Raw genomic sequence first — 27,620 nt, forward strand, 5'->3', positions numbered from 1 at the left:
GTGATATGTTCCGTAAATCTCACTCTACTTCTTTTTTTATACTATAAGGTAATATGTAGGTGTTAAGATATTTATTGAAGTAGAAAGAACTTCATCTCGATAGGTCACTCTATTTAACTAACGTTTTTTTACCATATAAATAAAATTTGTCGAAAAATAACTTGAAATTTCTTATATGTCTAATAGACTTCTCTAACTCAATAAGTTATTGAATTAGAGATTTGCTTCATACCGCCCATGAAGGAATAAAATATAAGGTGGGCTGTTTCTGTCACAAACATGCACTCCATGCTTAAATAAGTGACTGGAAAAGTGATAGATGACCTTTCAAGACAAATATCAAATGGAAGAGACTATATTGCTAATAAGTTAATACTAGATCAAAATTTATATATTATTGTCAAACCAAAAGCAGCCACACTGCTTTGCTATGTTGAGTGTGGACTGATCACTTGCTAAAACATGAACAGAATCGTATCGTATAGAAATATCTAACAGAAAATCAGGTAAAACAATTAACCGCGGTATAGGACACCACATTCCAATAACAGTGTAGGGAAAACTCAACATGAACTACAAAAGAGAATAAAAGTTCAACAAGCATAGAGAAGAGGAAGGGCATGGATTAGAATATGAACATGTTCAGATTACTAACTGTTTAGATCAATTACTCCGATAGCAGTACATAAGTATCTTCCTTGGCCTACACAAAAGTCACTATACAATATAAGTTTCTCATATGCACAAAATCATCTTGAAGTCCAGCCGGAGTAAAGAAGAGATGTCTATTCAGAAATATTTTCGCTTATCAAAACACCCTGTGAATCACGATTTCTTCGCCCTAGAGAAGTCCATCCATGGATACTGCAGAACATCATGAACAAAATCAGTTAATATGAATACGCTTCGAGGGAGGGGGCAGGAGAGAAGAACACATTATCATGAAGTACCTTTTCCATAATAAACTTTTCCATCTCCTGGTTTTGCATCTCGTCTAGTGTTGGAAGACCCATTGCTTCCTATCGCTGATCAAACTGCAGAAACATTATCCGTCACATATTTAGAAGGCATCAATATCCATAAATACAACAAGAAAGTCAGTTCTTGTGAAAAAGAATTTCACCTGAAGATGAACCAGTAAACAAGTAAATTAAACATCACCAGACTTGTCCCTTCTACAAAATGAAGATAACAGCAATACCACTCCCAAGGTAACAGCATGTTCAAGTCCAGTAATTAAGTATGGCTAGTGGGCAGATGAAGCTGGTAAACACAACTTAGCATCATCAACAATAGCTATAGGAAAAGTAAACCTTCTAGGCAAACAATCACCCGTCATAGCATTGTGGCCCTTTAGAGTTTAGTTTCTTTCTTGTGCCATACAAAAGATTCTTACTAAAAAAATTGTATAACCAAGTATTTATGTTTTTCTGTAAAACACCTTCAATACTAAACTTTCACAACTAACCTCAAATCCAAATGTACATTTTGATTTCATAATTATGAACCGAAATATCCTAGAAGAATTTTAGGCTCAAAAGTAGCTTGCTAAACTTCAAATCTGAAGTTTTTTCTTATAAACACATTTCTATGCTAAGTTTCTACAAACTAAACCAGAAGTACTTTTTTGGGCATTTACTAAGCATGTCAAGTAAAGGGGTCAACAAGTTACCCATTTTCACAAATGCAAAAGGAAATTTTGGGGGATACTAGTACAGCACAGGGTAATGGTAAATTTGTACAAATATAGGATAACAAATGACTCATAAGATATAGGATAAACACAAATTATGCAGTACTGATGCTAGAAACTTCCATATGAATACCATAAATGAGGGTTTACTTGGTAGATATAAGTAAAAATGAAGTGACTCCAGAATCCCGACATAAAAAGGTGTTACCGTAGCAGAACAATTTCAACTAATGATAAAACCGTACCATAACAGTTTCAACACTAGATCGAGTCTCCGGGTCCAATTCTGATAGGCTTGTAATTTGTTCAACTTTCTCGGTATCGAGTTCAGGTTCACCTTTAACTACCCATTTCCACCAGTTCATCTGGTCTATCTTGGTAAGGAGTAGAGAGATGGATTTCTGATCCTCTGCAAAGATATTGGCAATAGTTAGTTATTGATCTTATGTTCCTCAAACTAAAGCTGTGTCAGCTATTCTCGCACAGATTATAGTAAGATCAACTAGCAAACTATTGGATTAATAGAGACATGCCCATACTCTGAAACTATGTATCATGGTGAAGATCAACTGCAGGGTACTAATAACAGCAGATGTAAAAAGAACAAAAATTCAAGCAACCATGCATCAATACATGACAGCAACTTACCTAAGGTCCAGAAACAAGCCTCAACTTTGACAGGTCCATAGAGTTCTCCCTGCCACCACAAAGAGGCTGAATGTTAATGTACAGGCTCAGAAGGAAATCATACAAATCTTACACATTTTGAAATGGAAAAACAGGAAATGATATCTCTGAATGACAAGAAACAGGAGAACACACTAACATCAACTATTGGAGGCTGACCCTTTAGTCCAACTGTAAGATGGTTCCTTTTTATATCGCAAACAATAAACCGTGATTTTGTTCCCTGAGGTACAAGAATATTGACATAAACCTCCTGTAATGATTGACCCCAACAGTAGTTGTCCAGATCAAGGCCATTGTCTATGTTGGGAGCTGTGTACATATCAGCAGAAAGAGCAATAAGCTACTGGTAATGCAAAAGAAACAAGGTTGTTTGGTAACACCAATTAACATATAAAGTTGGAATATGATGAGAACAAAGAATAACCAAGTGTAATATGGAGTTCGGAATTTCAAGAAAATAGACAATGAACAATGTATAGCAGAGAATTGGAGTTAAAGGACCTTCTGCAAAAAATATAAACAGTATACCACAAACGTACACACCTACACAGCTTAGAAAAAGAATACTAGTTCAAACTGAATACGGTCAACCTTCTGATGACATAAAAGGTAAGAAAACCAAGTCCAGCGACAGATTGGCACAATGCAAATATAAACCACATAAGTCCTCTGCTATCAAATTCTGAATTCCAAGAGAGCAAGAAGCAGGGCTTCAATCATGTGCAAATGATCTGAAACCACTTAGCCATTAACTTACACTAAAATGTTGTACGAATATAACTTTAAAGATCACGGATGAAAGCTTCAACTGGGCTATTTGATACACTTATTTGTTTTCAGAACATTAGGCTCTAAACACACTTGATAAGTGCAAACATTTGAAACGACTTAGCCATCAACTATTATTGCTTTACAAATCGAACTCAAATAAACTTATGACTAATAACCATAAAAATATATATCAGATGATATTCAAGATCAAGATTCAAATCAATAATCATTATATCTTTTTCACTAAGTGGTAATCTCGAAACCCAAGGGTTCAAGGGAGTGGAATTGAAGCACGAGTTAGGATAATCATCATGTAACCATTGTGTTAACAAATTTCCCAAAATTCGTACCCAAAAGCTACACGCCTCTAAAACACCAGGGGAGAAAAGTAAAACACAGATGACAATTTGTTTAAGAAAATACCTAGAGGCCCCTTCTTGTTCTCTTCAAGGACCTCAGTAGCATTATTGGCCTCCTTAACCTCCTGTACAGATTGACCGCAAGAGTAGTTGTCCAGATCAAGGCCATTGCCTATGGTGGGAGCTGTGTACATATCAGCAGAAAGAGCAATAAGCTACTGGTGATGCAAAACAAACAAGGTTGTTTATAAAGTTAGAATATGATGAGAACAGAGAATAACCAAGTGTAATATGGAGTTTGAAAGTCAAGAAAATACACAACAAATAATGCTATAGCAGACAATTAGTGTTAAAAGACCACCTGCGAAAAATATAAACAGTATGCCACAATCATACACACCTACAAAGCTTAGAAAAAGCAATACTAGTTCAAACTGAATACAGTCAACCTTCTGATGACATAGAAGGTAAGAAGACCAAGTCCTGCAACAAATAAGGAGACAACAAAAGAAAGCCACAACATGAACCCTCCCTCAGCAGATTGGCACAATGCAAATGAAAACCACACAACTCTTCTGGGATCAAATTCCGAATTCCAAGAGAGCAAGAGTAGGGCTTCAATCATGTGCTAGTGATCTGAAACCACTTAGCCATTAACTTTCACTAAAATGTTGTACGAATATAACTCTAAAGATCATGAATGAAGCTTCAACTGGGCTCTCAAATTAACTTTACTTATGACTTATAAACCATAAAATATATATTAGATGATATTCAAGATCAAGATTCAAATCAATAATTATTATATCTTTTTCCTAAGTGGTAATCTCGAAACCCAAGGGTTCAAGGGAGTAGAATTGAAGCACGAGTTAGGAAAATCAGTATGTAACCATTGTGTTAACTCGTTTCCCAAAATTCGTACCCAGAAGCTACACGCCTCTAACTAAATACACCTCTAAAACACCAGGGGAGAAAAGTAAAACACAGATGAGACATTTGTTTTAAAAAATACCTAGATGCCCCTTCTTGTTCTCTTCAATTGCCTCAGTAGCATTATTGGCCACCTTAACCTCCTGTACGGATTGACCGCAAGAGTAGTTGTCCAGATCAAGGACATTGCCTATGTTGGGAGCTGTGTACATATCAGCAGAATAAGCTACTGGTGATGCGAAACAAACAAGGTTGCTCTGTAACACTATTAACATATATAAAGTTGGAATATGATGAGAACAAAGAATAACCAAGTGTAATATGGAGTTTGAAATTCAAGAAAATACACAACAAATAATGCTATAGCAGAGAATTGGTGTTAAAGAACCTTCTGCAAAAAATATAAACAGTATGCCACAATCATACACAGCTATACAGCTTAGAAAAAGCAATACTAGTTCAAACTGAATACAGTCAACCTTCTGATGAAATAAAAGGTAAGAAGACAAAGTCCTGCGACAAACAAGGAGAAAACGAAAGAGAGCCACAACATCAACCATCCCTCAGTAGATTGGTAAAATGCAAATGAAAACCACATGAGTCCTCTCCTATCAAATTCCAAATTCCCAGAGAGCAAGAGTAAGGCTTCAATCATGGGCTAATGGATATTCTTAATTTTTTTTTTCTATAATCAAACTATGTATGTTCTTTTTATCAGAAAATTAGAATCAAAACATACTTGACAAATGATAAAATCTGGAAACACATAGCCATTAACTTTCACTAAAATGTTGTACAAATATAATTCTAAAGATCACGAATGAAGCTTCAAATGATCATAAAAATATATATCAGATGATATTCAAGATCAAGATTCAAATCAATAACTATTATATCTTTTCTCTGAGTAGTAATAATCTCGAAACCCAAGGGTTCAAGGGGGTGGAATTGAAGCACAAATTAGGAAAATCAGAATGTAACTGTAGTGTCCATTCATAACTCATTTCCTAGAATTCCTATAGGGAAGAAAAGTAAAACACAGATGAGACATTTTGTTAAAAGAAGAAAATACCTTGAAGCCCCTTCTTGTTCTCTTCAATGGCCTTAGTAGCGTTCTTGTCCTTAACCTCCTCTACAGGTGAGGACGATGGTGGTATGTCATCTTGCTCATTGTATTCGGTAATGATCACCATTGATAAACTCAAGAGTCAGTTCAGAGCTTCAGGGTTTTGGCGGTGGATTTTTGAATCATGTAGAATTGAGGCTGATTATATATATATATATGTATAGAGGGAAATGAAAAGTGAAGAGCCAACTGTAACCAACAGGCAGCCTATAGAATATTCTAGAACATTCTAGAAGATCTTGTGGGATGAGTTCAAAATGCAATATAAAATGGGCAAAACACAAAGCATAATTTTATTGGTGGAATACACTCTATATTGTTCATCTCCTTCTCGTAAATGTATTTTTCACAATATTATTTATATGTGTATTTCGTATCAATTTTTTCTGTAAATACATCTATCATTAAAGTAAATAAAAATGAACGTATATACATGATGCAATTCCATTATAACGATTTCAAATCTTATTTTAGTATTCATATTTTAAGTTTTGTATCCATCGTATATGTCATTAACAGTCTTAATAAACACTATATTCCTCTAGCCTCCAAGAATCTCCAAAGAACACTCTTGAGACTTTATGTATGTTAAACCTACAGAACCTTAAACCCGCCCCGCCCCATCGCCACCCCCTACTCTTCTCGTATGCTCTTTAGTATTACAAAAGAGAAAAGAGCATGTAAATACCAATTGGTACAGTTAATGACGACAATAGCCTAAGTTTTATTTAGGGCATGTTTAGGAGATCATCCTAAGAACTATATTTGGCGTATTTAGATGTAATTACATTGTTTTGTTCTCATAAATTACCTGGTCATTAGGTAATTGAATGTAATTGGCAATAGCTAATTACACACTTCAATTCACAGAGGGCTGTGAATTGCTGGTAATTACGTGTTGACCACTTTTTAATTTCTTTCTTTTATTTTTATTTTTATTTTTATTTTTTGATTTAAATGTACTTTATATTTTTATATTCTTTTTAATTTTTATTATTCTAATGTTTTCTAAAAATATTTTATTTATTTAATATTATTTATATTTTATTTCCTATGATTTTATGCAATTTTTCATAGTATCTAACAAAAAAATTCATTAGTATAATTTTACTAGTATTCTAATTTAAAGTATGATTCATTATTGAAAAAAGTAATGGACTTACGTTTTTCTTTTCTTTTAAAATCATATTTATGTATGTTATGTTGAAATTTGACATAAGACTATTATATTAAATTTTTGTTTTGAATTTAGGACTTCTATTGTATTTTCAATTTCATTTTGTTTTAGGAGTATTGACTCGATATTTTACATTGCAAACTATTTTTTAAAGTTAGACTTGATAGATTATATTTTTTCAAATGTTTTATAATTTTATAACATGATATTTATAAATATTAATCTTTTTGTCAAACATGCATTTCATAATGTTCATTGAAACCTTTTACTTTTTCTTTTTATGATTAGTTTAATTAAGTATACCAAATTGGAAAAATATAAATCAATTATTTTTTATAATGTTAGTTAAGAACATATGTTTATCAATTAATATATTTTTCAAAGACAATATATATCTTAAATATTTAATTTAATACCATATAAATGACATTGTTGGTCTAATAAAAATGTTTAATTTTAAATAATTATTTTTATTTTAAAATTCAATATAACCTTATGATTACACTTGTGCAATCAAACAGTACACTTATAATTATATTGTAATTACATTGTGGCAAACAAATAAATTATCATAATTACTAGGCTAGTATGTACTATCATAATAATTACACCAACTCCAAACATGCCCTTATTAGCACGATTTATCAATTTAGGCAAAAACACGGCAAATTAGGGGTCGTGGGACTTTGGACCCTCGACTTATATTACCAAAAGTTAGGACTATACATCTAAAGCTAAAGAAAATTTCCTTCATATCTCGAGATTTATCGTATTTATATAACACACTTCAATATCACTTTTGAAAGGTCAATTGCACGACCACTTTTGAAAATCATAATTCGAAAGGTTTTTTTTTAAATCAATTCGATGTTTGTATGATAGCTTGGATATATCTTTGGGAATCTAAATAAAAATTCTGATATATGTTTTCTTGTATATCAATGGAGTCCGGAGCTAAAGGGTGAAAAATGTTAACAAAAATTTCAAAACGGTATATGAAATTTTTTTTGAACCAAAACGACAAAATTGCTCAAGAAGTAGCGATTTTGTCTGCTGGAAAAAGTAAAATTGCTGCAATAGCAGTGATTTGTTAGATTTGATTTTTTTTTTAAAAAAATTAAATAAAATCGGAGCGATTTCCAAAATAATTTTTTTTTTTATATGTCGCTGATGAGGCAGCGACTTAAGTTTAATTATTTTTTGCTTCTTTTTTTTTAAAAAAAAATTAAAACAATTTTTTTTAAATCAAATCGCTGCCAAAACAATTATTTTTTATTAAATTTTTTCTTGATGAATGAGGAAATTGAGGGATTGAGGGAGAATTAGATTTAGGGTGAAGTTGAGGAAAAATGTTAAGAAAGAGGAAAATGAAATCTTAAGAGTTATTTGTTGTCAAATTATTTAGTTAATAGTTGCTAATACTAATTGTTGGCTTATTTGATATATTTGGTAGCTTATTGAAATCATACTAATTTAGGAGCTAATTATTTATAATATTGGTAATATATGAATATTATCAGATTTTGGACTTCGTTATATGTATCTAGCACATCCTATCTCGAATATTTGGAATAAAAATTAGGTATAATTTTTTTAGATACAGTATATCTAAGTGGATTTGCATGTATTTAGGATACACAAACAACTTTCACTCGTCTCCCTCCTATCTTGCTCACAATCTGGTATCCTAGATAGTATCTAATGTTATATTTTTGATAGTTAGTGTGATTCACATGTATCTCAGATACATAGATAAATCTCGCTCGCCGCCTTCCCATTTTTGCTCGCCTTTCTTCCTATATATATTTCAACTTATGAGGTTGCAAAGAACATGTATCTAACTTGAAATCTAGTATGAAATCATGCATTAGTCAAATAATATGCGACTATTCCAAATAATAGGGAGGAGAATTAATAAATATGAATGAAATGTTTGCGCAATTACGTAGCTTTCATGTCTTTTATATTTATGTGTTATATACGGTGTCAAATTCTCTTCACTGAACTAACAGTATTGCTTGCAGTCACTATTGAAAGCCCACAAGGCCCATCCAATATATAGCTCATGCAAATCTCTAATGATGTTTGCATTTAGATGGAACAAATTCTTCTAGTTCTCACGAATGATTAGATAATTAACCTAAATAATTGCTCACTCAATCACTTCAATTAAAAACAACTAATAGCTAAACTGTGTAAAGATCCGTCCATGCAATAACTTAGGCAGGATTTTATTTGGGCAACTTTCACGTATAGCAAATAAAAAATTCACACTTGTATGCTATTACAAAATTTGCATAACTGCGCTCCATAGCAAACATAGAAACTGTATAATTCGCTATACATATACAGTTGAAGCAAATTGTATAAAACGAAGTGTATAAAACAATAAAGAGAAAGACACTTGGGTAGAGAACTGTATAAAAACGAATTGTATTAGTATAAGTGTATAGAACAATTATATACAATTTAAATTTGAATAAAATGAGAAAGAGAGAAAGACAAAAGCGACTTGACAAAGAATATACAATTGAATCGAATTGTATAAAACGAGAAAGAGAGAAATTAGATACAATTTGAAAATTGTATAAAACGAGAAAGAGAGAAAGGCAAAAGAAACTGGGCATGGGAGTATTTTTATTGTATAATTATAAGTGTATAGGACGAAAATATATGTACTTGCATGTGTATATACAATTTTCTCACGCTTTATACAAACAGAAACGCAATTTATACATTTCGCTTCTGTTTGTATAAGTGAGAAAGGCGAGGATGGCGAGCGAGATTTGGGAGAGTGACGAGCGAGATCTGGAAGAGGGGAGAGAGAGGAACAAAAACATATGTATTTATACAATTTTCTCTGCTTTATACAATTAGAAAGAATTTTTATACACTTGTGTTTGTATAAGAAGTGAGAGAGATTGGAGGAGAGTGGCGAGCGAGATATTTGGGAGAGAGACGCCTGACATTTTTTTGCAAACATTTGCTATGGAGCATAATTAAATCAAACCCTAACTGCTTCATTTATTTTAGGTTATTAGTTTGCTATTATATACAATTTTTTCATATTATTTTGCAAGAGATGTCACATTTAAAATAAGTACAAATAAATGGCATACTACGAAATCATATTTAAAAGAACACAATATAAACAAACAAAACAAGACAAAAACTCACGTATATAGCTAAATTCTTCCCAATTAGTTTAGTTTTTTCAAAAATATATTCAAAATAATCTCATTAAAAGTAAATACTTTTTCTATATAAAACATCAAACTATTATTTAAAAACTCATTATTATTTTGATTCCACAAATTAATCTAAATCAATTTCATAAGGGAGAAAATAAGATGAGAGGAAGAAAACTAAAAGCACATGTATAATATTATCATTTTGTTGGTGAGGCACAAAAAAAAAATCAATGTTGTTCAAAAGATATTAATTTATCATTGTTTCTAACAGATTTACAGGCAGTAGTAATAACAATCACTACAAATATATATATATATATATATATATATATATATATATATATATATATCATGGGAATTTTTATTGGAATTAGTATGAAAATTCATAAGAAATTTTTTTTCATACAAATTTCATGAAAATTTCCATGTAATTCACAGTTTTCTTACGATGAATGTTGTTCAAGAAATATTAGTAGAGTAATGAATAATCATTAGTTATCACTAATTTGTATTTATCAATTACTTATAATATACTCCATTTGTCTGGTATTGTTTGTCATGTTGCGTCTTTCGAAAGTCAATTTGACTAATTTTCAAAGTTAAATTAGATCACATTAATTCGATATTTTAAACAAAAAAATTTAGATAATCTAAAACTATATGAAAAGTACTATAAACTGCAATTTTTTGCATATTAATATGATGAAAAAATACATCTTAGAATGTTAGCCAAAGTTTTTATAGTTTAACTCTAAAAATGGAAACCATGACAAATAATACGCGACGGAGAAAGTAAGAAATACAATCCGACTATGGACAATAAAACTGAAAAACAACATTTTACTTAAATTTACAAAAATATAAAGAAAAAAAAATCTCAATTTTTTGCGGATTAACTTACTTCTGAACAATCTAAAATTATTAGCTTTTATGAATTATGAATACATTAGATACACTCTCGGAACACATCCTTTTAATTTAAATTTCAGTATCTAATCTTGAGCTTATTTTTATTATTATTTTTTGGATAAGATGAAATATAAATTTAGCTATATTCAAGCCACTTCTCACGTGAGTACCTTGATAAATTTGTCATCCATGAACATGTTACTCATAGTTCGACTGTATAGATGAGTGGGATATAACATAAGTATTTTTAGATTATGATCAAAATTTTAGAGATATATCTTAATTAAATTAAGGTCCTATCAACTTTCTCCCCTCTCCCCCCCAACCCTCCACCCACAAAAAAAAGATATATTTATTTTGTAATTTTGTATACCATTTGGTTTACGTAGAATCCAAACACCTCTCACGCGTCTCAACTACGTGAAGTCACATAGTCTGTCATAGAGAATGAAATGCATAAAAAAAATAGGGGAAGGAAGTCAGAGACTCCCTTTTTTTTGTAAGTCAAAAGGTGTAGAAAGTTTTTTAAAAATGAATTCAGGAGTTAATATATAGGACCTTTATTTAGTTAAGATATGTTTATGAGATTTTGATTGTAATCTAAGAGGTACTTGTGTCTTATTTCAAAATGAGTCTTAGGGTGTGTTTTTTAGTATGAAGGAAAATTATTTTCTTAGAACATGTTTTTCTTTGTAAGTGGTTCTCATACTTATTTTATATTGTTTAGTCAGTAATTAAAAAAAAATATATTATCTCAAAAGCATTTGGATATAACTTGAACAAATACTATGGCACTGAACCTGAATCTCCACCCTTTAACACATATAAGTATGAAATCTTTACTGTTTAACTATGTAATTTTATCCATCACTAATTAGAACACTAAAAAGGAGTTGTTGCCATTAGTATTAATAGGTCAAAAGAAATGTAATGCAACATTATGTTTGGTCCCTTAAGTCTCTATCATCCCATGTATATTGCACATGGATTATGAATGGGATTATTATAAGACATAGACTAATTGATAGCAAAGTATATGTAGTGGTACTAGCTACCTAGCTAGCTACTATGTTGTTGTTGTAGACATCCACTTATCTTCATGTCTATGATACCAACAGGAGCTAAAACTAAAACCCAATTTGAGAATGTCATTTTCTTGAATAATGATATAATTTAATTAATGTCACATGCAAGTAGCCTATTTCAAACTTTATGAACCAAAAAAAAAAAAAATATCCAAACTCCAAATGATCCTTGTCTTGTCAGTCCCTTTTATGTTAAGGCAGTAAAATTGGGTGTACTTAAGATGCCTTAGGTCTCTGTTTTTATATTACGATAAATATTTTTCGTTTTAATTTATGTGATTTGAATTCTCTTTAAAGTATAAAAAATTTTAGAAATAAGTTGAATAATTTTTTGGATGATAAATTTTTATAGCTTATAATCACACAATATTATAGCATATTTAATATTATTAAGAATGTTGTGCTTAAATACATGAATTAACATCAAAGAAGAATAGCTGTTGTGGATTTCATATAACAAATTGCTCGTATTTTTCTTTTATTTTGTCTAACAAAGAATGATCTCTTTTTAAATTTTTTTTTTTTTTTTCTAAGTATATAAACAATAAAATTTCTTAAATTGTGAAAGCACATTAAAGTAATAATTATAATTACTTCAAAATAGGATTATTGTAATTGTATAAATTTTTTTTATCAACAAATGATTGTGCAAGTACAAAATTGCTAAATTGAGTGTGTACAGTGTACCAAAGCAAATAAAAGATAGCCAACTACAAGAAGGGTAAGTCTGGCCCATAAGTTAGAGAAAGATAATTTCACAATTTTAAAACGTGTATGAAGAATAATGCAAGTGAACCCACAAGTTCTCAAACCTCTTTTATATTTTATTTATTTTTCACTCGATATTTAAAGCACATATTAGAGTCCCGATTAAATTTTCAATCTCATATGATAGGACCCATCCGGCATGATGATCCTGAATTCTACCATGACTTAAATCTAAGACTTTTGATTGTTATCACAATTTATGTTGCTCGGAGTCATTCACATTTGATTGGGGCTCATTATAAAAAGATTTTTTCGATTCCATTTATAGTCATACCTTCTTCGGTTATTTTTATGAGATCACTTTGAATTCCGCACCTCCCTTAAATTAATGATTAATATGAGTATTTTATCATAATATTCATATTAATTGATATATAATCTTAGATCTTGAAAAATAATTTGGTAAATAATTAATTGATATTGAGGGGAAAAATGAAAAAGAAAACATTTTTTATTATGATATGCTAAAAGTGAGAAGAAAATTATATAGAATAAGGTAATATTCTTCAATGGAAAATCTTGTCGAAAAATTCAAATGACAAGAGAAAAATTGTTGTAGCAACTAGTGTTCTTTTCATTGACATGGAAAAGATGAAATAAAAAAAAAAAGAGCTTGTGTGGTTATTCATTTTCTTTCACCTCATTGACATGGAAAAGATGAAATAAAAAAAAAAAAATTGAGCTTGTGTGGTTATTCATTTTCTTTCACCTCTTAATTTATCTACTGACTTCTCAGAAATTTTATTAAAGGTGTTCAAAAATTTATAGCTAGTAAAAATAATTTAATGAATGGATATAAACTATGTAACAATAATGATTAATTGTTTTAAGTAGAAAATATAGCAAAAATTTACAATCAAGTTACATAATATTTTACTTTAATGTTCATGTTTATTTGATAGGAAGTGAACAAACAAAGAAAACATAAAAAATCCTGTTTAGAGTAAAATCACTTTTATGCTTTAAGATTTCACTAGTCTTTGATGACTAATAATGAGAAATGAAGAATAAAAAATAAAATCAAACGAGGTAACTTTATATTGAATAATTACTTTTAAATTTTATACAATTTTCTAATGAAAAGAAAAAAAAATCAAAGTCAAATAACGAATTTATTATTTTTAAATTACTTTTAAATAACATATGTATTAACTATGATTCAGAAAATAATTAGAAGTTCTTTTGAAAATTATATAATAATGATTAAATTACGATTTTACCCTTAGATATATAAAGTCACTAGACCTTAGGATCTAAACGCTTGTGCTACGTATATTTTCTCTGTTTCTGTTTTTTTTAGCCTTTGAATATTTTAAAACGATTGATAATAGATATTTTAACGATTCTATGTTAGTGTAACATATTTATAAATCGAAGTTAAAACAATTATATTCAAAACCGTATAAGGTGGAGTGGCATTAATGATGGTATTTATTAATGAGCGTTTTGTGCACGGCATGAAATCGTCGTTTGTGATTGACATGTTACTCTTTTAAAGATTCTCAAATACATACATTTCAGTCTCAGTTATCAAAAGGAAAGAGGAAATATTACTACTTATGATCTATTGGGTCTACCCTTTGATTTTATGGGGAATTACCATTCTCATACCCAAATCGTGGGGCCATGAGATAACTATTGTCATTACTTGGATCGATCTCCCCTCAATATCTTTTGAATCAAGTCTGTCATATAGGGCATTTCTGTATGATTTGTAGACTATTACACAGTGGGATGGAGGTCGGGGTACGGGGGTTAATCTAGTCTGCACAAAGTGTTCACCCCAAAGCAAAGCCTGTGACAGATGTTATAGCGATTGCGAGTTATCCTTAAATTAAAAAAAAAACATATTTTATGGCACAAAGTTTTCATTTTCTCATGGTGTCCCTTCGTTGGAAGAAGTAAAATATACACAAGTCAAATTTTACTTTATATGGTATATATTTGATATTTTGAACGTTCTTAAAATCAATGAAAACTTACAAGGCAATACTCAAAACTTACATGAACTCTATAGTAAACAACTTTTAGAGAATATATCCTGACAGTCCAGTTAATTTGATCTTAATGGACAGTCAAACATTCCAACTTATTTCCATATTGTCTAGTGGACATTTGATAGTTGCCTGACATATAAATTTTGTATGGATCTTGATGACATTTTATAAGTTGTAGTATTTAACTAATTGATACAAAAAATACGAGTTGAGGTATCTAGTTAAAATATTAATTGGGATCAAATTTAAATATTTATGAAAAACTCCTATTGAGTATTGACATTAATATGAGTGCACTAGTCATGATCAATTTGTTGAATATTGGGACTTTTTCCTATATGGTCGTACTGAAGAACCAAAACAAAAGCAAAATAAATTATTAATGAAAAGGATATGACACATGCATCTGTTTTATTATTGGAATAGAACAGTTTTACTTTTTTATTTTTAAACTTTGGATATGTTGTATTTGTTAGCAAATGATGAAAGGAAGGATAAGAATCTTATATGGTAAAAACAGCATCAGTAGTTGCAAAATACATCGAATAAAAATGAAATAGAAAATGACAAAAAAAAATGTAGAATAATAGAGCATATATAAGACATATAATAACGCGTCTTTTTGTTACTTTTCAACTACCAATAGTCTCTTTTCCTTCTTTTTTTAGCTTTTGGGAGGCTGTCCTGTCTCTTTTGCTGTGTGTTTGGATGGATATAACTCACATCACATAGTATGTGTCGTAATTTTTAGGCATAATACATATATTAGACTCTAAATTTGATTTCAAATTTTAATTTTGGTCTCTAATTTTCATAATGTGAAAAATAGACACTCTAACTATTCAATTTTTAAATAAATAAACACATGAGTCCTACATGGAACAATACATGTAGGACACCACATAGAAGAAAAAATGATATGTAGGATGACACGTAGAACACGTGTATTTATTTGTTCAACTTTATAGAAGTTTAAGTGTCTACTTATGCACACACAAAGTTAAAGGGCATAAATGTGATTCGAAGCAAAGTTAAAGGGCTCAATTATGTATTATACCTAGTTTTTACGTAGCATAAACACAAATCAATTTAAATATATTTCACAAATGTGTGTAAAATATCGACTTAATTCACACTTAAAATTAACAGATATAGTAACAATTGAATCTAAGTTTTTAAGGAAAACATGTTTATGTTGATATATATTCAAACTATGCATACATACCAAAAAAAATAATTAAATACATAAATAATATGAATACGTAAATAATAAAATCATATCGGTTCTGAATTCAAAGGTGATCCACATTATAATTTCCTCTATAGATTTTTTAATAATACAAATATTAAATTACCTTGTTAAATTTAAATAGTTAATTTCTCATAAAATTTAGGATAAAATAAAATGATTAGTTTTAATAATTAGACCAGACATTACTTAATTCCAGTTTATTGAATACATAATTTTAAATAAAAAGGAACAAAATGTTTGTCAGTTTCGTTCGTTTTGTATATATCTTCCAATTTTGCTGTCATATTTTTCTGCTTTTGAAATTAAGTGTCAATCATTAATACTTTTCTAAGCGCTCCACAAACTTTGAAGTAAAATATATTTATAAGATTATGTTAATTATGTTATTATTATTTTAAATTTAAAAATATATTATATTATTTTTCAATTTTAAGAATGAATATAAAAAGTATTATTATTCTCTTTGGAAGGGAGAAAAATTAAAATTTTCCTGTTTTTTTCTAATGAAAATATTTTTTAAATATAGTAACAATTTCGTAGAGCATAGAGTAAGATCAGAGGCTTTTTGAATATCACGTGCCTTTATTTCATATTTTAATGAAAATAAAGTTTTTAAAATGGGTCTATTTCATTTATCACCCCAATTTTAACTTCTTCAAATAGGTGTAAAATAGGTTAACATACTTTTTGTTTTAAAATATCTCAAGTACATCTCGAATTCAAACATCAAATTTGGTGTCAGCACTATTTTTTAAACGTAATTAATTTCAACCTGTATCAAATTTTACATCAAAAAGAATATTTTTCTCTCTTTTTTTTTATTATTATATTATTTATAATTTTATTTATATTTTCTTATTTCATAAAACAAATTCTTTCTAAAACATTCACCATATATAATTCATACGATTTTCTTTTATAATCATTTAATATAAATTTATTTTGTACTATATTTTAAAAAAATATATAAATTGCTAACAAATATTATACATTATGCAAAATAATGGATAATACAAATAAAAGTGATATCATTAATTAAATACAATTAAATAAAAATGACATAATTGAAAAAATTATTTTAAATTCTACACAAATATTCAACTTTCAAGATCACTACGGTGATCCAATAAATGTTCTATTAATGCATTACATAGTTCAAAATGATCTTTTTTGTCTTTTATTTTTTTTAATCGAGCTAGAAATTTATAATTTTCGTCTATTGTCATTTCTATGGTCGGAGTTTACTTATACACTTTAAGGAGTCGTCAGGGGCGGTCAACTTACCTGGGGGCCTAAAGCGAAATTTTAATTGGAGGCTTAAAATATAAACAAACTTCATATACATATTTATTCAAAATTTATTTTTCTTACACTATCTAGAAGAAAAATATTAGTATCTAATATTGTTTTTCAATTATTGATTTTAGGTAAGATTTTATCAACTCAATATTGAAAAATATCCTTTTCGTGAGGCATTATTAATTATATGAATTGTTAACATAATTTTATAAGTAATAAATTAAAAAATAATATTAAATAAAAATAAGAGTTAGAACAATAGAATCCGATGTAAGAAGTTGATAACTTCGTACGCACCATTTTAATATTCTCTTTGTAATTTTTGAAACTAAAATTTAAAAAGAAATAAAGACGAATTAGTAATTCACTTTATTCAATACACTATTAATTCTTTAACAAAATATAAACAATATTAAAGTGAATAAAATAGTATGTATGTTTATCATAATTATTCAATTTTTTTCTACAAAAATTTAACACATAATTTGTTCTTAATGATAATTCGGGGCCCTCAAAATTTGGGGACTAAGGCATAAACCTTATTTTATAAAGGCAAGAGCCGCCCCTGGAGTCGTTTGATAGAGTGTATTGAAAATATAATGCATTATTAGTAGTACCTTGTTTGGTATACTTTTTCATGCTATGTATAACTAATGCATTAGCTATATAGTCTATTGTGTATTACTAATATCAAGGGATACTAGGTATTAGTAATAGACAACATTTTAATACTTGCATTGGATTAAATAATTACAAAACTATCCCTAAAGCCTTTTCATTTTCTTTGTTGTCATAAGTTTTTTTTTTTTGATTTGATTTTCGAGTATCTCTTTTTAATTAAAAAAATAATCTAATTTTTGTATAAAAATTTACTATTGTGACGATAAATTTGATAAAAAAATTATTTGTCAACTTTTCACAAAAATATTTTGACGCAATATTACAACTATTTAATATTATTTTTGAAAAAAAAGAGGAAGAAGAAGTGTTAATGATGTTTTAGCAAAGAGAACTTTTTTTTTCTGTTTTAGCAAAGAGAATTTTTTTTGATGTTTTAGCAAAGAACATTGTTGTAAAAGAAGTGTACAAATAAATAAAGTGTGAAGGGTATATTTGTAAACATATATTTTTTAATAAAAATTATGTAAGATTTGTTATTTCTAATACATCAAATCAAACAATGCTTTAAAAAAAAATGCTTGCATAACTAATGAAAACATTATTAATGCAAGCATAACTAACACATCATATTTTATATTATTCTTATATACTCTACCAACGACCCTTTAGCATATTCATGAAAATAATATTTTGTATACGTTGTTTTTAACATCACTTATTCATTCCTAAAGCATGTGAATATGATATTTATATAATTAGAGTAATTTGTGATATCATTAAAATTATAAATCACTTAATATAAATATTAAAATAAAATTCATATTTGATTTATTTTTATTTTTAAACCATAAATTTTATTGCAGACACAAGTGATCATAGATATGGAATAGTTACCTTCGTGCAAGGGCAGTACTTTCCATTAATTTTTTTTCACGTGGCGTTCGTAGCTCACATTAGAGCCCTGTTACGTCCCTTTTTTTTCTCTATAATTTATTTTTGATTTTTTGTTGTTTCGAAAGAAAAAAAAGTTTTTCCAATTAAAGTGACGTTTTGAAAAGGGATAATTATTATTCAGAGTCGCCACTTGGAATTGAGTTTTGGTGTTCCAAGTCACCTTATTTAATTCCCTAATCAAAAGGAAATTTGACTCTATTTTATTGGTCTGCGAACTAGAAATTCGGGTAAGGAATTCTGTTGACCGAGGGGAAGGTGTTAGGCACCCCTCGAATCCCGTGATTCTAGCATGGTCGCTTTATTGACTTATAATATGACTTAACTTAATTTTTGGACACTGTATTATTTAACTTAATAATAAAATTGTTATTTATTTTCAGATTTATTTTAAACTTATTCTAAATTGGTTTATTTATTTTAAATGGTCTTTCTTCATTTTTTTTAAAAAAAAATTATATTTGTATTTTTCATTTTTTAATTTTCCTTTTTTTTAATTAAATTTTTTTTATGCTTTTATATCTTTTTATTTTTTTACATTTTTCTGTTTGTTTTTTTTTGTTTTTTTCACGTTTTTTTTTCTGCACGTTTTTGTTAAAAAAAATTCTGTTTCTGTTTTTTTTTGGAAAAATCTGCTTTTTTTTTGTTTCTTATTTTATTTTAGATTTTATATATATATATATATATATATATATATTTTCCTTCTGTAAGTCTGCTTCTTTTTCTTTTGTTTTTATTATTTTATTTTATCATTATTTTTATTATATTATTACTTTTATAATTTTTGTCTTCTTCTCCTTCTTTTTTTAAAAATAATTTTTGTTATTTTTTTTCTTCATTCATTTTTTTTTGTTTTATATACATTTTTTTTCTTATTCTGCTTCTCTTCTGTTTTTTTTTTTTTTTTATATTTTTTTTTCACGTTTCTTTTCTTTCTTTCTTTTTTTTTTAATTTTCTGTTTTCCTTTTTAAAAAATCTGATATTTTTTCTTTTCTTTTTTTTTTCGTTGTTTTTTTTTCTTTTTATGTTTTAGGCTTTCTTGTTATTTTTTATTTATTTATTCATTTATTTATTTTGTTCTTTTGTTTTCTTTATACAATTTCTCTTAAAATTTTTTATTATAATTATTAATAGTAATTATCACTAATTTATCATGAATCTCTAGATGAAATTTACAATTCTACTTAGATAAAAAAAATTACTAATTATTTATATATCCTAATCTAACAAGTCTATAATAAATCCAATAAAATCTATGGTTAAATTCAACAATTCAATATGCGACATAATATTGCAAAATTGATCTAAAAAAAACATAATAATAATAACAACGTAGCAATAATCAATATGATACATGTGATTTGAAGTATTTCATGCTATTGAAATCAACTTTTCATAGAAATAATATTATTTAGATCATGCGAGAATTTATAGTTACCTCGCTGCGAAAATTGATACGAAAAAAAGCGAGCTGTTATCCACGAATTCAGAATCACGATCAAATCTCTAACTCTAACGTAATTCTCAAAAGAAATAACTCGTTTTTTCCCTATATTTCTCTCTGTATTTTTTCTCTATATCTCTCTTTTCCTCTCTGTATTTCTTTGTATATGTGTATCTGTCTCTGTGTATTCTGTGTATTTTTACATCTCTCTGTATCTTTTTTTTTTCTCAACTGAACGTGTTTTTTTATAATTTGGCTTAGAGTTTGATGCTAATTAAAAGGATAGTAATAGAGTTGGATTAGGATTTAGCTTGAAATATTGTTGAGGGAATTGGGGTTGAGATAAGGATTTAAAATAAATAAATAATAATAATAGAAAATTAACAAAAAAAAAATGTTTAAAAAAATCAAAAGGAACGTCCAAAAGAAGAAAAAAAATCAAAATTAATGGAATGATACTTTTTAGTAAAATAAGTTAAAGTTCGAAATAATTAGGATAAGGTAAACAAATTTGAAATCTTTAGGACTCCTCTTTTCTTTTTTTTTTTCTATACATTTTCATAATATTTTCTATATTATTATTATTTTTAAACTAGATAATTAACAAATAACTTAAATTTCCAACTTCTATTTATCAATTTTTTTTATTATTAAACTATAATTGATCTTATTAGTTTTATTAATTTACAATTTATTATTATTATTTTATTTTATTTTAAATATAACCTTTTTAAAAAAAATTGGTGTTTGACTCTTTATATTTTGGTAAAAAATTAGGTGTTCACAGGCCCCGATTAAATTTTTATCGCATATTACATGACCCATTTCGAAATGACTCTCTCAGCATGATTTTCTGCATACTCAAAATTCAAATCTGATACCTCTAATTAAGGGTGAAATATTGAATTTGTGTCGATTAAATTCCTTTATCCACATCATCCCAAAGGATCTAGTTGTTTACTTTTTTGGTGTGAGTTGAACTTTGAACTACTAATACTTAGAAAAGTAGAGATGTCTAACCAATTGAACCACTTGCTGGCCAATGTTTCCAACTCTTTTTTATTACTTCTTTTTACGATTGCTTTACAAATTCATCGAGGTGGGGGGGCGCATAAATTTCTAAACCATATATTAGATAAAATATCAGAGTATTGTGTTTAGGATTTGAAATTCAAATAAATACTTTAACAACCTTTTAATCTTAATTACCATCGGAAATTTAGCACAATTTTTCGATGAAGAAGATTCATTTGAATCGTCTTGCTTCTCTTTAGCTATCCATCATTGCTCTCTTAGTTTGAATTAAATGTAAATATAAATATAGGTGGCTATCAGAATGCCCCACAGCCACAGGCCAAAGCAGACCCCATTTTCACCCCACCATTACAGTTGGTGTTGGGTGATGCAAAATCATATATAGGCGGTTCGTCACCTTCCAGACCCATTCAAATAATTACCATTTTGAGGAAAAATGACATAAATAGGTAATCTTATTTTATCATATATAATTTTAAAGATTTTTATTATTAACTTTTTTTTTTTACAAAAATCTCCTTTTCATACATTTTTATTCACTCTGGAGTTGAGTGAGGGTTCGTGGGTTCGATCATATCTTAGTCTTTGTGCAGATCTTGTATTTTTATACTAGAAAATTAAATAAATAAATAAATATATATGTATTAATTAATTAATTTGCTCAATGGTAAGTAATATATTAATTAATTTGCTCAATGGTAAGTACAAAGCTGTGGAAATGCTTACCACATTAGTGTTGTGGCTTTGAATCGCACTATCAACAAACATTTGTCTCTTTTTTAAAAAATGCATAAATAAGAGAATATGTTTTGCAGTATTTTTCTTTACTATCCTAAAATTTAGAATTCCTAATATTTGTTTCGTCTCTACGATCTCTCGTATACCTCCCTATCCTCTTGAATACTTTCCTCCCCTCTCGTATACATCCCTATCCTCCCGAATACTTTCATCCCCTCTCATATACATCCCTCCCCTCTCGTATACATCCCTATCCTCCCGAATACTTTCATCCCCTCTCATATACATCCCTCCCCTCTCGTATACATCCCTCTCCTCTCAAATACTTTTCTCCCCTCTCGTATACATCCCTCTCCTCTCAAATACTTTCCTCTCCTCTCGTATACATCCCTCCCATTAAATAATGTTTCATTCGCAAACATGAGCTATGTATCCTTAGGTTTTCTTATGTATCCGAGATCCTTTTAAGAGATTTTTATATAATTTGGGAAACGGTATGAATACAATTAGCTCTTAACGCCATGAGATTTATGTAGGTATATATATGTGTGTGTGTGAATTGCAGTGAAGTGATAAGTATTAAGTAGTCATTCATCTTCACCAGAGGTCACGAGTTTTAGTCCTCCCCCTGAATTGAAAATCACCTTTGTTAGGGAGTACTTTACCCCCAATGTAGGACTTCTTGCATGAATTCAGATTTAATAGAATTCTAATATAGATATCAAACACTCGATAGAAAATAAAAAAAAAATCGTATATATGCCAATATAATTTCTTATTTTCTTCAAGTAGAGAAGAAAATGAAATTTGCGGTAGAAACGTCAGCTCACTAGATGTTCCATCAAGGGCAAGTTAAGTCTTATTCCACTTTATGCCTTTTTATCTTTCTTTCTTAACGTTCCATTTAAAAATAATTTCCAATATATAACGATGATAATGAAAGTGATAATAATAATAATAATAATAACAAGAATGGTATTATTAATAATAAAATGATCATGACAAAGCCTTTAAAGTTAAGACCTACCATTGGCTATCAAATTATACATATCCAGACATATATATCTTAGCTGTGTCTAAAAATTAAACTTCAAGAATATCATTTTCTCACTTGTCTGGACTCTGGACTATATGTCATGCTGACAATTGAGTGATTCCTAATTTAACTGTGCTACTGCATTATAAAGAACACAAAAGGGAAATGTACATAAATATAAAAAGAACATACTTAGTCTCAATATAATTTTATAAGTCGGGTAGAGAGGGTGGTGTATCATAAGTACACAATCTTATTATTATTTTGTAAAGATGGAGACACTATTTTCGATAGATCATCTGATCAAATAAAATATTATTTTACGGGCCCTCGCAGCAGCAAAGTATGATATACGATTGACGACCACTCGAGCCGACTTTAGGCATCATCTGCCGAAGTGCTACGGAGGTTACGAACCTAGACTATGAGTCTTATTGATCGCTTATTAACCCTATCCAGGTCTATTATACTCATATCTCAATAATGTATAGAACAATTTAAAATAAAAAATATGGAAAGAATTATTGATATCATCAACATCACAGTTAGTAACTAACGTAGACATGCACTTAATAGATATATAATCAAACATCAATTAGCTAATAATGAATATTATCCAATATACTTGAAAAGCCAGCAATGATAAACTGATTGAGCAACTAACAACCCAAGCATGTGGTTAGCATCCCCCACCACTGGTTAATCACTTGACCCATTTAATTAATTGATTTATTATTGGTTAGGCTCAACATCATCACCCTAGTTTATATTTTAAATTTTAATTTATCAATTGAATTGTATCCAGTGGGGTGACATGATATTATGATATGAAAATATAAATTTATGTGAAAAAATATCTAGAAAAACAAAAATTAGAGATGAACACAAAATGGAGCAAAAATGCAAATGATCTTTAAAATATGATTAATAAACAAAATTAAAATAATATTCTCTGCGAAAAGAATTTAGTTTACACCGTAGGAAATCACAATTTCTGAAAAAACAAAAAAACAAACATTTTATTAAAAATTAACTGGAAAACTATTGTAAAATCTATTTTAGGAGTAGAAAACAAATTAAAAATAACATTCCCAAAAGAAGATCTTGAAAAATGCAAGGTAGTTAGATACTTAAATATACTCCATAATGATATAATCAATATCTTTTCATCAATTAAAAATATAAGCCTTTTATGATTGTTATCTTTTATATTGGATAGTTAATCCTACAATTTTAGTGCATCCCATGAAATTATTATCTAATTTTTTTTAATCTTTTATACCTTTAATTAATTATTTTGAAAAAAATAAATATTTTTTAAAATTTTAAATTTTTAATTCATTTACTTCATAATTAATAAATATAAAATAGACAATGCATAACTATAAGTAGTAATGTGTCTAGGATAAAACGTCTTTTTCAAAATTTGATATCGTAACAACAATTTCAATCAAACTTTAGATATATTTCAAACATTTTACCCCGTGATATCAAATTTTGAAAAAGACGTTTTATCCTATGCACTATTTAATAATATATTTTAAAGATATACACGTGCCCGCATTGACATAAAAGACAATGCATAACTATAAGTAGTAATGTGTCTATGTGAGCACATATATACCTTTAAAATACACTAATTAAATAATTCAGAATAAAAAGTTCTTCGTAAAATTTAATATCGTAACAATATTTTCGATCAAAATTAAAATATTTTTTAGCTCATTTTCATTTTATTGGCATACTAAATCAGCCCTACGAATATGTCTGGGGACCTTTTACGATAAGAAATTAATATTGCTAATGAAAAAGTTAGGTTGGTGTTTCAGCATGTCCCGTTGAGAAAATTTAAAAGGATAACACAATATTAATGGTTTTGGAGAATTTTTTTGGCCAGAAAATTTAGTTAGAATTTGATCATATTTTATCTATATTATTTTACTTTTTAATATATTTATCCTTTCAAGTTTAATATATTTCAACTAAAAAACGAAAAAAAATATTTTAAAATAAAAAAATATATTACAGATTTTTTAATTTTTTAATTAAATTCTGATCAAATTTTCGGATCGTTTAACAATAAAGGCAACGACCTAAGAGTGGGCATGATACTATATGGTGTATTAATAAATTGTACAACCAAAAACGCGATATAGAAATTATCAATTTATCTTACTACATGCACATTAAAGTTTTGAAAGAGATTAATAATATTTGTCTTGCAATCTAACAATCAACAACAAATATATTTTAGTCAACTTTATAATAAATAATGAATACATTTTTAAGATTAATTAACTACTCAAGTATATAATAGATAAAATATAGTAATTTACGCATAAATTTTATAAAATAACAAGTATTGTGGTCTAACTATTAATGAAAAAAATAACATATAAAACGAAACGAAGAAAGTAATTGTAAGTCTAATATGAATGAGAACGTTTTAAAAAATTAAAGTTATAATTCTTTATTATATAAATAAACGTAAGTCAAAATCAAGTAAATTATGATTATTGAACAATCATATCGTAATTAAAATTGATAATATTGAACCATATCATATAATACTCTTAGATACTGAAAATCAAAATTATTGTTAGCAAAATTTAAAATATTTTACGATAGCATATCATGCACACTCCTATGCTAATGGGTCATTGGCCTTTTGACTCTATTTTGTGAAGGCCTAAAATTTTGTTTTCTAGTAAAAAAAACCTTTTTGCAAGGTATGAAATTAATTTTTTGTCTTGTAATATTTTATAAATTATACCTTACATTCTTAAAAATTAAGAATAAAAATTAAAGATCAAACTCATTTTGCATAGTCGCGGAATTCCTTACCTACATAGGTATATAATTTACTTGGGTTATTTTGATAACAACATTCATCTGTTTCAATTTGTCTATCTCAAAAAATTGTTTAATAAAGAATATTTTTTTAAAAAAATTTTTACTTGCTTATTTAAGACGAAAGACTAAAAATAATTTAATATATGCTAAGTCTTTAATATAAAATCACAAATTTTATTAAAAAATTAATATTTTTTAAACTCCATACTAAATAAAATCAAATAAACAAATTATAATTAATAGGAGCCATAATTACATATGGTGCTTAAACTGAATCAATAAACACAAAATATATATCTCAGATATACATATTCGTAAGTCAACTACAATTTTGAGTGAAATGTTGGAGGAAAAAAATACCCTTATGGAAATATTTTCCTCGTGTCAGACCGACGCAGTCAAATATAAATTTCATGGCAAGTAGTTTAACTTTAAAAGGCAAAACAATATATATCGATTTTTAAAAATGTTATCATATTTGTGTTAGTTTCTTTAAAAATATACTATTTTTAAAGAATTCGATATGCATCAATCAATATATTTATCAGAATAATATAGTTTTTTTTATAATAATTCTTCATATTTTTCTATTAACAAAATGACAATATATAAATATCATTTTTATTTATAAATTTCTTTGACTAACTGATGTGTATTTATATTTTAATTTCTCATTAATCCTCTTTCACTTTTACAAACTCAAGATGAAAATTTTATTTCAAAGCTAAATAAGAAAACAATTTTATTTTTAAATACATACGATATCATCATGAGATTGCACATACAAAAAATAGTTAAGCTAAATAAGATGATTTTTTTTTGTTTTTAAAAATAAATAATTACGTTTACAAAGAAAATATAAAAAATTAAATAAAGTAAAGAGTAATTTTATAAACAAACAACTTGTATAATTTCAATTTAACTTATCTTATCATAACTAATTTTAACATAAATTTATTCTATTATAATTAATTTCATCATAACTTATTTTCAAACGAGTCGAGCATTTATTTCCGTAAGCTATCTGCCTCCAAATTCACATGAAACCTTTTTCTGTGTTCTTTTTATGTTTAGTTGGCTGTAAATTGTACAACTAAAGAATTAAATGTTGTTAGAATCTTTTTTGCCAAAAGAAGTAATGTGCTTTTTAAATTGTTTAAACTCTGAGTACATCAGTAGATCACAAAGATAGGTGCTTCAACATTAATTTTCTCCTTTTTATTTTTCCATAAAAGAATGGCAGAATTTGCATTAAAAAAAGTTAGGTAGCATTATAATAAATTAATAATATTACTCCCCAACATTTTTAATGAAAATGTTTTGTTTGGTATTTCATTGAGAAAATTTAAAGAAGGATAACACCATAAATTGTTTTGTATTCAATTCATTTGCTGCCTCCAACTCATATCAAACCTTTTTCTCGTTTCTTTAATTCTTTAGCAGTAAATACAGAGACAAAGTATTAAAAATACTTCATCGATAATTTTAAAAAATATTTTTTTATTTGATAAATTAAATTTACCAAATTTTCATAGGAGCGTGAGACTCTTAATAAAAAAAATTAGAAAAATATTGAAAATATTTCTAAACTTGATGAGAATAATCAGTTTTGTTCAAAAATGACTGACGATCTTAAAATACTTTTGAATATTAAGAATAAAGTCTAAAAATATCTTTCAATCAAATATTTTGTT

General features: G+C 27.8%; 1 protein-coding gene across 2 annotated transcripts; it reads right to left on the reverse strand.

Moving 5' to 3' along the window:
• Window positions 1-625: 625 nt before the first annotated feature.
• LOC101244671 (protein BOBBER 1) lies at window positions 626-5,730 on the reverse strand. 2 transcript variants are annotated; one of them, XM_026031496.2, is made up of 8 exons: window positions 5,516-5,730; window positions 4,526-4,708; window positions 3,578-3,697; window positions 2,520-2,692; window positions 2,342-2,390; window positions 1,939-2,102; window positions 951-1,034; window positions 626-864 (listed from the first exon to the last, which is right to left on the reverse strand). In XM_026031496.2, the coding sequence occupies exons 1-7, from the start codon at window positions 5,634-5,636 to the stop codon at window positions 1,020-1,022; spliced, it is 825 nt and encodes a 274-aa protein (XP_025887281.1). In that variant the 5' UTR covers window positions 5,637-5,730; the 3' UTR covers window positions 626-864; window positions 951-1,019. The 2 variants fall into 2 exon arrangements, with proteins under 2 accessions (XP_025887281.1, XP_069155321.1); XM_069299220.1 differs by having other exon boundaries at window positions 4,526-4,645; window positions 5,516-5,723.
• Between the last annotated feature and the right edge of the window lie 21,890 nt (window positions 5,731-27,620).

Source organism: Solanum lycopersicum, chromosome 6, assembly GCF_036512215.1.
Source record: "Solanum lycopersicum chromosome 6, SLM_r2.1".
NCBI lineage: Eukaryota > Viridiplantae > Streptophyta > Magnoliopsida > Solanales > Solanaceae > Solanum > Solanum lycopersicum.

What these genes read in the sequence shown, in the direction of transcription:
- LOC101244671 (XM_026031496.2), bottom strand. Translation starts at nt 5,636, where the DNA reads ATGGTGATCATTACCGAATACAATGAGCAAGATGACATACCACCATCG. An exon ending in GAACAAGAAGGGGCATCTAG is followed by an intron (nt 3,698 to 4,525) that starts GTATTTTTTAAA and finishes ATATGTACACAG; the next exon opens with CTCCCACCATAGGCAATGGC. An exon ending in GAACAAGAAGGGGCCTCTAG is followed by an intron (nt 2,693 to 3,577) that starts GTATTTTCTTAA and finishes ATATGTACACAG; the next exon opens with CTCCCAACATAGACAATGGC.